Source organism: Leptonychotes weddellii, chromosome 1, assembly GCF_054177405.1.
Source record: "Leptonychotes weddellii isolate Sample4059 chromosome 1, ASM5417740v2, whole genome shotgun sequence".
Classification (NCBI taxonomy): Eukaryota; Metazoa; Chordata; class Mammalia; order Carnivora; family Phocidae; genus Leptonychotes; species Leptonychotes weddellii.
In genome coordinates, this window is record NC_138369.1 from 96,238,646 (window position 1) to 96,250,926 (window position 12,281).

A 12,281-nucleotide genomic window follows, 5' to 3' on the forward strand; every position below is an offset into this window, starting at 1 on the left:
TTTTATAGCCCTCATCATGGTACTTCAATATTTACCTTAGAATATTAAAGGGACTGAGGAGTGGCGTAGTAAGTAAATTGTTTAACTTTGTGTAACCAAGTTTTTTTAAAACATTTGACCACAGAATGCTTTTTACACAGAATACCTATTAACAGTCCTTGAAACAAGTGTTCCAAGAGCAGAATTTGGAAAGTGTTGTACTAACCAACAAAACCCATAGGTCAAAATTAATACCCTTTTCAAAATTCTAATTTACAGCAAGGAAATAAGTTAATTATTGGGAAAATTTGTTCAGACACCTGGATTTCACGTGAACCAGTCATTGTGAGTGCCACTAGATCTGGAGTATCCTGTGTATTATAGACATCCATTTAGAAATTCATTGTGGAAAGGGTAGAAAGATGAAGGAATGTGTTTGGAAACTTAGTCACTCTGCTGATACCTATGATGTTACTTCATGATGTATTTTCTTTTTCTTTCTTTTTTTTTAAAGATTATTTATTTATTTATTTATTTGAGAGCGAGAGAGAGCATGAGAGGGGGGAGGGTCAGAGGGAGAAGCAAACTCCCTGCCGAGCAGGGAGCCTGATGTGGGACTCGATCCTGGGACTCCAGGATCCTGACCTGAGCTGAAGGCAGTCGCTTAACCAACTGAGCCACCCAGGTGCCCATGTATTTTATTTTTCATATGTTCTTAGGGACATTTTGAAACATACACAAAAAGAACAGTACAATGTACATTTTTCTAGTTACTTAAAATAATGGTTCAGATGTTTCAAACACTAGATGAAGATCCATTAAAAAAGAAAGACAAAGGTTTTAATTGGACCACCCATTATAATTTCTTAAAAGATACTAATTCATATAGTGGGATTTTTCCCCCAGTAGTATTGAGATATTTATGAAGTGCTGATTCAGCAGCAGCAGGCCAGATAACAAAATGACAAAAATATTCTCATAGCTGAGCTTCATAATAATCCAAACTATTTTTCTCTCCATGTCTTGCCAACTTCTCCCCCTCCAGCCCCTGGGATAAAAGATAGTATTGATATTGGGTAAAATAGCAATACTGGTCTCATCTGGGTGTTTTTTTTTTTTTTTTTCTTTTTTTCCCCCCTTTCATCAGGCAATATTGTGTATTCTGTATTGACTTAGGTAAACTGATACCTCTGAAAAAAAGGGCAAGCTTCAAGAGAAGTTTCTTTTGTTTCTCTGCTTCCTATGTCAGCTTCATCTTAAAACTGACTCCCTGATTGACTGAAACACCAGGGTTTGGGGGAGGGTTGGATTATGTTGATTGGTTTAAGTCTGTGATACTGTGGGATAGCGTCAGTCCGTCCTACCATGACTCCGTGGCCTGGAACCCTTTGGTCTTGTTAAGAAAAGGCATGTAGGAAATGGGGAAACAACCTGTAATGTCCTTTTATTCCAAATAAGTCTTGAAAATTCTACAGCACGCTATACTACATATTTTTAATGTCTGTTGAGATGTTTAGATACTTCTATTTTGCAAATGTATTAACAGTTCTTTTTGGGGGGTTCTTTTTAGAGGACAAGAATTTTGGGCAGATTTGAATGCCATGAATGTGTATGAAACAACTGAATTTGACCAACTACGAAGGCTGTCCACACCACCCTCTAGCAATGTAAACTCTATTTATCACACAGTCTGGAAGTTCTTCTGTAGGGACCACTTTGGATGGAGAGAGTATCCTGAGGTATTTACAGGTTCTTTTTCCAAAAAGTGCATTTAAATTTTTTTTGTCTTTCACTGTCCTTTCCTTCTAATCCTTCACAACAGTGACTAGACAGAACAACAAATCAAAGAGCTTACTGATATAAAATTGAGTCTTGTTGATATTATTAACATTATTCTCAATTTTTCTGAGGATGTATTTCTTTCCATTAGTCTGGAATCCATAAATACCACTGTTATCAGAGAGGTAAAATGCTTTCCCCAGTAGAGACCAAGTATTCAGACCCAGTGCCCCTTTGGAATAATTTTAATGAGATGAGCACTGGTGTAATTCTGGCTGTTTCTGGCTCCTGGGCTCATGTTCATTGGATCATGTGTTACACTTAGCATTTCGGAAGTCTAATGGGAAACAAGCACTCTTAAGTCCCTGGAAGAAATACTTGAAAATGTTTATTGAGCTGTGGTCAGGCAAATCAGTCATTTAAAATTCTGTCATATGTGTACATGTATCCTTAGTCTGAGATGGTAAGAATAGCTCATAAATCACAAAGTAAGGTTTTAAAATGATGATGGGTTTACTTTGCCTCTGAATGAGAATTCTGAGTCAAGTTTAAAAACAATGAAATGGACTTTAGAGATTGATTTCACATTCCCAAAGATCTGACCTCTTTGATTTGATTAAATTCATTTTTAGCATTACAAAAAGGGAGAACTGACTTATTTACCCTTAGGTTTTCTTTTAAGGCAATAGCAAAAGAAAACTACCTAGTATGTTAATTGCTTAATAATACACAATGAAATTAAGATTTCTGAGACTCTTTTAAGTAATCACTAGTATCTAATACCTTCCAAGGAGAATAAGAGGCTGTTTAAAATGTATTCTCAGAATACATGTCCCTGTGTTTTTCCTCTGAAAGACTTCTTGGATTTGGAACTTAACTAGTTTATTTGGATTATATACGCTACCATCTTTAATCCTCTTCTGAAAATTTCCTTAAGAAATATAAACAAAAAAATCTCCAGGACATTGTTAAGACCTCAAAACAGAGTAGTTCTCTGGCCCTCACATGTTTCATAAGGCAGAAATCCATGCTCTTCTGAAGAAGGAACATCTTTCTATTCTGTTTCTTTGCCCCCATACCTCCCTCCCCAAAAATCCTGTGTAAAGAGAATTAATTTGACTCTCTGTAATTTATTGAAACTTTTCTGATGTTAACAGCAAGGTTAACTGTTTTTGTCTTTAGTTATAGTAACATTTTTTCATATTTCATAGTGATTGCTTTTTTCTAACTTCTTTTACTTTACCTTCTATTTTCTACTCCAGTCTGTTATTCGATTGATTGAAGAAGCCAACTCTCGAGGTCTGAAAGAGGTCCGATTTATGATGTGGAACAACCACTACATCCTCCACAACTCATTCTTCAGGAGAGAAATAAAAAGGAGACCCCTCTTCCGCTCCTGTTTTACACTGCTTCCGTATTTACAGTAAGTGTCAGTGGAAAGCCTTACCTTTACTCTCATAAAATGAGAGTACATTTTATGTAAATGTACAACTGAATGCCAAAGAGTAAAAGATTTTAAATTAAGAGACTAACTTGGTTATTACTTCTAGAATGTGAATTTTTGAGTTATTCTATAGGTTTAATTCTTCAAAGAGTGGAGTTCAGGTAAGCTACAATTAACCTAACTAAAAGAGTGATTATCCAATTGATTTTTTTGAATGGAAAGCAAGGAGAAGTAACATTTTTGTACAACAAAAAGTAATTATATCTGGAATGAGGCAGTTTGCATTTGCTTCCTATGCGGAAGATTGAGTTTCCTGATGATAACTGTCCGTGTAATGGGACTACTTCCCAGTACAGGTAAACTTCCAGGGCAAGTAGAGAGAGTCCTTCAAGGTGGCATTCTCCAGTTCTTCTTCCTTGAGTGAATTTTCATGGGAAAGATTCTTTTCAAAGAATTTGCATTCTCATATCCTAAGTAAGGCCCACCTTCCTGTAATACTCACTAAAATTACCTGTCATACTTCTAGATTGAGACTGAATTCAACCTTCTGAATTGTAGGTGGGCTCTTCTTCCATTTTCCCAAGTGCCATTTCTTCTTCCTCACCCCCAGATAGCCATAGATGCCAAAAAGGTGGAGCATGTTAACAATAGCATGGCCATCTTTGAAATTTAGTAACTCTAGGGAAATTGTTATGTACTTTCATCAGATATACCATATTTAGAGCCTGATTTTTAAAATAATGCTAGGTTTACTTGGTTTTATGGTCTAGAGTAATATTGGGGGAGGTCTAGAGTAATACTGGCTTTTCTCTTCTACTTATCTTAGAGATGCTGTTTTTATATTCTTACTAGGTTTTTTTTTTAATTTCAGTCTCAAACTGTGTTTTTCCCATATCATAATGACAAAATTTTAATGATTCTAATTATGAGATTGCAAAGGGAACATTAAAAACAAAATATAAATGAATAAAAATCCCTGAAATGCTCAGTATCCAAAAGCAATTTTTAGTAAGGCTGATTTTAGAAATATATGTTGGCTTTGAGTAAAAGTGTGCTTTCTTCCTAGTCCAAGTGTGAAAAATTTTACCTTGTAGGTTTTTTTTTTTTATTAGAAGCTAATAAAAATGCCATTTCCGTGATTTCACTAGCACAGCTGGAGACAGTGTCAGCGTCCAGTAGTTAGGAACATATTGTCCTCCTAGTGAGACGGTAGAACTCATTAGTGAGACCAGCAGCTTGGCATGCTGAGCCAATCAAGCAAGATGTAGCTTCTGAGTGAGAGTAAGAATGCTCATTCAAGTGCTGCATTGTTGGGGGAGTTTTACAGAATGGTGAACATTGATTGTTTCAATCCTAAAACAAATAATTATGGAATAACCCCTCCCCCTCTTTTTAAATTTAGGCTTATTTTGTAAAAGTATGAACTCTGAAAGTAATATAAGCAGTAGTAGAATTAATGCCACAAATTTGGCACCTTACTATTTGTAACATAGTCTTAACAAGAGAACAAAGAAAGTCACCCTATTATCTCTTCCTTTTTCTTTCTAAAATCTCCTGTTTTAGTCTTCTTGTCTGGAACAGTGATAATCAGGTATAAAGTAAGAGCTTAGCAAATCAAAGAGATTATGCAGACATTTCAATGAGAAAAGAGCAAAGAAGCAAACAGCAAGTTCACCAAGGTGGAATGGGTAAATGCAGCCCTTCAGTTCCTATCTGCCCTAGAGTCTGGGGCTATGAGGCACTCAGACTGGCCTAGTCGGAGAAGGTTGAGAGGGATTAGTTTCAAAAAGCAGACTGCAAAAACAGAGTCTAGAAAGACCATGATTTTAATCTTAGCCAGGAAGAAAGTTTTGTTTTTAAGTGTTAGTAAATGCATAGGGTCAGATTAAAACATAAGTGTCAAAAAGGCCACAGTTATCAGGAAATCAGAGATGCCTAGGAATTGGGAATGTCAGAACAGGGGAGGTGAGGAGAGTGGGCTGGCGACTTAATCTATGAATTTCCTGCAAATTTGACTCCTCATAAATGAGAGTTTCCCTGGTGCTTTTAATTCCTTCCAGTTTCATTGAGCTATAACTCACATACAACTGTGTCAGTTTAAGGTATACAGCGTAATGATTTGACATACGTATATATTGCAAAATGATTACCACAGTAGAATTTAGTTAACATCCATCACTCATAGTTACAAAGAAAATAGTTTTTCCTTGTGCTTGCTGCTTTTTAATGAGGCTGATAAAAAGGAGCTTATTCTTTAATAATCTTGGAATACTTGAGCTGAGGCTGCATAAGCAAACAAATCTCAGATTTAGAGGTTTAGGAGTTCATTTTAGCTGAAAGGACATCTGTCCTGTACAGTCACCCTATGGTCATGGGAAAGCCTGATAGAGTTTGACTCCTCCCCCAAAAGGATAAAATGAATTAGTTTTTACTTCATCATTGAAAGTGAGTTAGGAAACATCTTTTGAAATGGCAAGGGGAGGGAAGGAAACTGTAAAAGATGAACTTGAATTTTGAAAACCCGTTCTTCAGAGGTCCTTGAGTAGAAGTTCCATACCCTTCAACTTTGCCTCTTTGAAGAAGGCTGGTACAGCACTGTGAAGCACATGGTATGTCATTGGAATACTCTTGAGCTGAATACAAACTCAACATCCTCAGAAAATAAAGCCACATTTGTAACTGTGCTTGGAATATGTATTTCTAACTCATGGCAACTGGAGTGTAGAAGTCCATCAGACAGCTGTCTATGTGCATTTTTATGTTTTAACCCAATTAAGATGTTGGCTTACTAAAAGTAAGCGTCTGTAGATAGGAATGGATGATAATTATGAATATAAAATCTAATTTAATGTTTTAGGATGGATAGGATTTACTTACACAGGCTCATCTTCAAGTATGTGTGAGTCTTCTTTGGTCAGTGCCAGGATTTCAGTACGGCTGTGACAGCAACTTAAAACCTATTTTGGGCAGAGTGGTTGGGAGAATCTTACCTTCCTCCCTCAATTCAGAAACCTCTTGTTGGGGAATGCCTGGGTAGCTCAGTTGGTTAAGCGTCTGCCTTGGCCTCAGGTCACGATCCCAGGGTCTTGGGATTGAGCCCCGCATGGGGCTCCCTGCTCGGCGGGGAGCCTGCTTCTCCCTCTGCCTGCCGCTCCCCCTGCTTGTGTTCTCTCTCTCTCTCTCGCTCGCTCTCTGACAAATAAATCAATAAAATCTTAAAAAAAAAAACAACCTCTTTTGGTAACTTCAATCCCTAATAATACTGGAAAATCTGGTAGGCTGGAACTTACTCTTTTTGGAGAGCAGGAATAGAGGGAACAGCTAAAAATAGCTTATATTCTGTGTTTCCTGCCATTTCTCCAGAATAGTGATGGCTTTTGAAGGAGTTACCTTTCAGAATCTTATTAAAGCAGTGGGGCCTCTCTTCAGAAAAATGTGCCAGTGAATGAAGGCTCTGGAGGAATCTGTCAGGGCTTTATGAAAACTCCCCAGAGGACAAGAACTGTTATGCCTCTGTCAGGAAGGTTAGAGAAGCCAGTGCCCCTTTAAATTGACCCCTGAACTTAAAAGTACATGGGGGATTCTGTAAGCCTTGGCTCCTCCCAGAACTCTATCTGTGTCTCCCAAGGGACCTTGAGGCATGCTAAATCATCGGCACAACCACTTGAAGGGGGCAGGTGTTAGAGAAGGCAGTTGTGCTTCTATAGCTTTTTAGCTTCTTATCAAGTCATCTCTTAAAAGTCAAAAGACTGTGTGAGATGGCAGTGGTGGTAGTGAGAGTCAGGCAAGCCTGCGTTGCAACCCCGATACACATCCATCACTTTCAAGCCTTGAGGAGAAGAAAAAGAATATATATGTATATTTCTCCTCTATTTATATATAAATGTGTATATGTATATGAATTGTGAAGTGTATAGCAGTGGAAAGAATATGCATCTAGAAACTATGTAGACAGGCCTGCGTTCAAATCCTGTCTCTGTTCTTTGCTACTATGCTAGCAGTTCCTTTATTTGAAAAGTACAGATAACCAAGCCATCTTGCAGGGTTTTTATGACAATTAATGATAAATGTAAAATGCCTGTCCATAGTATGTGCTTACTATAAGGTGGCTATGATTATGAGGAGGGTGATGATAGGAATCATCTTGGAGATCAGATGCATGTTCACTCATGGTTGTAACCTCTGTGTCACAAAGCTCTTTTGAAAATTTTAGTTTCCTAATCCATTTGGCAGACTTACTGCTTCCTTGTGACCACTGTATGCTAAAGAGTGTTCTAGTACCCTGGCCCTGCATCTGGGTCTCAGGGCCAAGATTTCCTCTCTCTCTGATTCTTCCTTTTTGTTCTGTTTTGAAAATGGCCAAGAAATACAATTTAAATTTAAGCATTTAATTGGGCAGGAATAACTATTCAGCTACTACTTAATAGAAACTCACCTGTCAAAGTGTAACAGACCTGAATTTAAAGGTTCAAGGATATACATTCTGGGGTCTAAAGCTTAAAGTAATTAGCTCCATCTTAAGCACACCTAAAGCTATAAAATTTGAATACAATTGATGACTTTGTTGTTACATGTGATATTGAAAAATGAAACTAATACCAAGTGTCAGCTTTCAATGCCTACTCCAATGATTTTTGTGTTTATACAAGAAGTATAAGCTTTTTAATTTTTTAAAAAAGATTTATTTATTTTAAAGAGAAAGAGAGTCACATGTGTACGTGCAGGGGTAGGGGGCAGAGGGCAGAGGGAGAGAATCTTCAAGCAGACTCAGACTCCCCCTGAGCATAGAGCCTGATGTAGGGCTCGATTCCACAACCCATGAGATCACGACCTGAGCTTAAACCAAGAGGTGGACACTTAACTGCCTGAGCCACCCAGGCGTCCCTAAGCTTATTTTTAATATTTTGTGTCATCTTCCTGTAAGCTCCCTCTTCCCTGCCTACCTTACTTTGTCTCCCCATCAGTCTGTTCCCCCCACCTACATAGTGTTTAGTAATGGTAAATTTTCTGCTTAGTACAGCAAAGTTTTTTAAAGATTTTTTTTTTTTTTTTTTTTATTTGACAGAGAGAGTCACAGCGAGAGGGAACACAAGCAGGGGGAGTGGGAGAGGGAGAAACAGGCTTCCCGCCTGGTAGGGAGCCCGATGTGGGGCTCGATCCCAGGACCCTGGGATCATGACCTGAGCCGAAGGCAGATACTTAACGACTGAGCCACCCAGGCACCCCAGTACAGCAAAGTTTGAAGAATACATATAAATTATCATTGCTCTCTAGAAACAGAGTTTCCTTAACTATATAGGCAAAAGAGAAATCTAGGGTTCAAAGTAAAGATATTTATAAATTGGCTCTTGCTTGCCTGCTTGCCTTGTAGCAGTACATTCCAGAGTTTTCTCCATAAGGAGGAGGCTAGGAAGAAGCTAATAATAGGTTATCTGTGTACAGGCAGTGTTACTTTAAGATTTGTTTAAATTTATTTTTATTTATTCATTTTTTTTAAAAGATTTTATTTATTTGACAGAGAGAGACACAGCGAGAGAGGGAACACAAGCAAGGGGAGTGGGAGAGGGAGAAGCAGGCTTCCCGCCAAGCAGGGAGCCCGATGTGGGGCTCGATCCCAGGACCCCGGGATCATGACCCAAGCCGAAGGCAGAGGCTTAACAACTGAGCCACCCAGGCCCCCCTAAGATTTTTTTTTTAATACATAGCATTTTCTATATAGTTTTTTAAACAAGCACTTAAGCTATACAAATTATAGTTTTAGATACTGCTATAGAGCACTATAATGTGAGATGTACTTAAATGTTTTACATTGACATTCCTTCCTCTCCCTTCTAGGACACTTGGTGGTGTTCCCACACAGGCTCCTCCACCTCTTGAAGCAACCTCATCATCACAAATCATCTGCCCTGATGGGGTCACCTCAGCAAACTTTTACCCTGAAACTTGGGTTTATATGCATCCGTCTCAGGACTTCATCCAAGTGCCTGTTTCTGTAGAGGACAAAAGTTATCGAATCATTTATAACCTTTTTCATAAGACTGTGCCTGAGTTTAAATATAGAATTTTGCAAATACTGAGAGTCCAAAACCAGTTTCTTTGGGAGAAATATAAAAGGTGAGTCAGCAGTATGTAAAGTTTAAGAGTTTTTCTTAACGTAGCTAATGACAAATGCAGAACATAATAGTAAAGACTTTGACAAAACCTAGTATTTGTATCTTTTCATATGTTAACTCACATATACTCTTAAACATACCATGTAAGTTCAGTAACTTGCCACCGGTCATACAGCTAAGATACATGCTGGAGTTTGAACCCTGGCAGTCTAGCACCAGAGGCTTTGCTCTTAATCACTTTCCTATGCTGCCTCTCAAGTCAACAAAAAAACAAAGGCAGTACAAAAAGAATACATGCAGGTTTGAGTAATCTCAGAATTAAGAGACACCCAGGTAGGTGGAATTAGACAAAGAAGTTATCCTGAGAAAGTAAGTTTGTGAACTAGATTTGAAATGGAAGAGCGAGCAAGTGAACAGGTGTTGGGGGGGGGGGGGAGGGCTTTTCTTGTCTGCAGTAGAAAAGATAAGTTTAAACTTTTAATATGATCTTTGATGGCATTTTGCCCTTGAAAGCTACTTTAACATTTCCTCTTCATTGAAACCGTAAAGAGAAGTCTGTGACTACATCTTGCCTATTAAATTGATCTGTACCTTCCTTCTTCTGAATTCCCTGTCCGCTCTTTGCATTAGGAAAAAGGAATATATGAACAGGAAAATGTTTGGCCGTGACAGGATAATCAATGAGAGACATTTATTTCATGGAACATCCCAGGATGTGGTAGATGGAATCTGCAAGCACAACTTTGACCCTCGAGTCTGTGGAAAGCATGCTACAATGTTTGGACAAGGCAGTTATTTTGCAAAGAAGGCAAGCTACTCTCATAACTTTTCTAAGAAGTCCTCCAAAGGAGTCCATTTCATGTTTCTGGCCAAAGTGCTAACTGGAAGATACACGATGGGCAGTCATGGCATGAGAAGGCCCCCTCCTGTCAATCCGGGCAGTGTCACCAGCGACCTGTATGACTCTTGTGTGGATAATTTCTTTGAGCCTCAGATTTTTGTCATTTTTAATGATGATCAGAGTTACCCTTATTTTGTTATCCAATATGAAGAAGTCAGTAACACTGTTTCCATTTGAAAAATCTTGGTACTGCTGAATTATTTGATATGAGCTCAATCCAGCATTTGTAGCAGGTTTTGGATGGGTGGGACAGAGGAGGACAGCATTGGACATTAATAGGGCACTTTTAAGACCCATTTTTTAAGTGCTAGAAAGTGAAATTTTTTAAAAGAAAAACACAAGTTTTAAAATGACCACTTATTCTTTAATTATTTACTAACTGTTGTCAGTGTGGAAAAGACTACAGATTGCATACTCTTTTTATTCACACTTGTACATGTAGGCAGCAATGGTATTGGAAGCATTTTTAAAAAGAAACTGAACAGCCTAACTAACTAAATGTGACCTAAGCCTGGTGAAGTTTGGCCAAATGAAATGGAGGCTGTGAGCAAAGTGAGGGTTCTATTTATTTATAATGATAAAACTGACTGGAGCTAGTACTACCATACTTATTCCCTGTCCAAAGCATCACTTATGGTGTAGGATAAGTTCATGAAATTCTGGTGGGTGGAAAGAAATTTTTATTTCTATTGGCAGAACTGAAATGTATCACCCAAACTGAAATGTATCACCCAATCAGAGAGCATCAGTGACTTTAAGTGTTCTGCAGAATTTGCCTGAGGATTCAGAGGAAGTAAAAAAAAAAAGAAAGAAAAAAAGAACCATTTGAAAAATTTTTGTCACCAGCAAAATTTTTCACTAACTGGTTATATATATGAAACATGATTCTTGTGTTGTTAAACTTCAGCCTTAGAAAACTCAGTCTCTTCCATTATCGTCTACCCCAATCTGAAGGAGTTGGGCAGCTAATTCAGTTAAAGCCAGTCTTGAGGGTTAGTAGTATTACTTTATTTTAGAGTTCCAGACCTAGGCCTTGACTGAAGGTTTTAGAGAGAGGAAGTACATCTATAACTGAATTGATAAGGTTTATTACTGTGCTTTGCACAAAGTAGACTCTCAAAAGTATTTGTTGGCTTGGAAATATTGTTAAAGGTGGTTATCCCACCCCTATTCCTGCTTTGCCAGATGCAGCTGGGTTCCCTGGCTGACTCTCTATTTTACACTACTTAATAGAAACACAAACTTGGAAATTGTGCCACTGGCCCAGCTGGAGCAATGTCCGGTGTATATGCTAATGCCTCAGTTCAGAGAGGTAGCAGCTAGGTATACTTTGCTTTAAGCAAAGCGAATACCTGAATTTACAAAAGTGGAAGTGGTTGTTCACAAAAGAATTTTCACTGTGGAATTCTTTCGGATACTGAACTCTCCTAGTATGTTTGTGGCTATTTCATTTACACAGAACTTTTCAGGAACTCCTGTGTTGTTTAAAGCAAGATATATCTATCCTGATGTTTCAGTGACTCAGTCTGTTTAAGCACTTATCAGGGCTTCCACACAATTATTTATTTTGCCCTAGTTGATCTTGTTGTTTGCTGCCATTGGCATGAAACAGCCAACTGTGGCTGTTACAGTTGTTCTTTCATTCAATTATAATTTGTAAACCAGTGATTCCCAATCTTTTTCAAGTTAAGACACCCTACCATTGCTTATTTGATTTTATGAAACTTGTTCCTTTTTTTCTCCTTAAAGGAAAATAAAGCTTTATGACATATTTATTTTTTTAATAAAACTAAGCAAAAATAAAAGTTCTGGTAATTCTTTAAAGCTTTTGTTGTTTTAGTTCCATTTAAGATAACTGAATTCAGCACATAGTGGATGATCTATCTGTAAATGCTGGTTGATTGGTTGAATGAATGTGTGATTGAGTGACAATGAACAGACCCAGTCAGAGCCTGCTGCTTAAACTTTTGTGCTCCAGGAATCAGCAGAAACTCTTTTAGTTATCAGTCAACTGTAAGTCACAAAACAAGACTGAATATTTTATTTAGCAGGTAAATATTTGAGG

At 37.9% G+C, this 12,281-nt stretch overlaps 1 protein-coding gene across 1 annotated transcript in view; it reads left to right on the top strand.

Moving 5' to 3' along the window:
- TIPARP (TCDD inducible poly(ADP-ribose) polymerase) overlaps nucleotides 1-12,040 on the top strand; it is a 31,539-nt gene extending 19,499 nt beyond the window's left edge. The window contains exons 3-6 of the mRNA XM_006729361.3: nucleotides 1,550-1,718; nucleotides 3,021-3,181; nucleotides 9,038-9,316; nucleotides 9,946-12,040. Of these exons, the coding sequence (XP_006729424.1) occupies nucleotides 1,550-1,718; nucleotides 3,021-3,181; nucleotides 9,038-9,316; nucleotides 9,946-10,393 (1,057 nt within the window). The 3' untranslated portion in view covers nucleotides 10,394-12,040. The remainder of the gene's footprint in view (nucleotides 1-1,549; nucleotides 1,719-3,020; nucleotides 3,182-9,037; nucleotides 9,317-9,945) is intronic.
- Nucleotides 12,041-12,281: the final 241 nt, after the last annotated feature.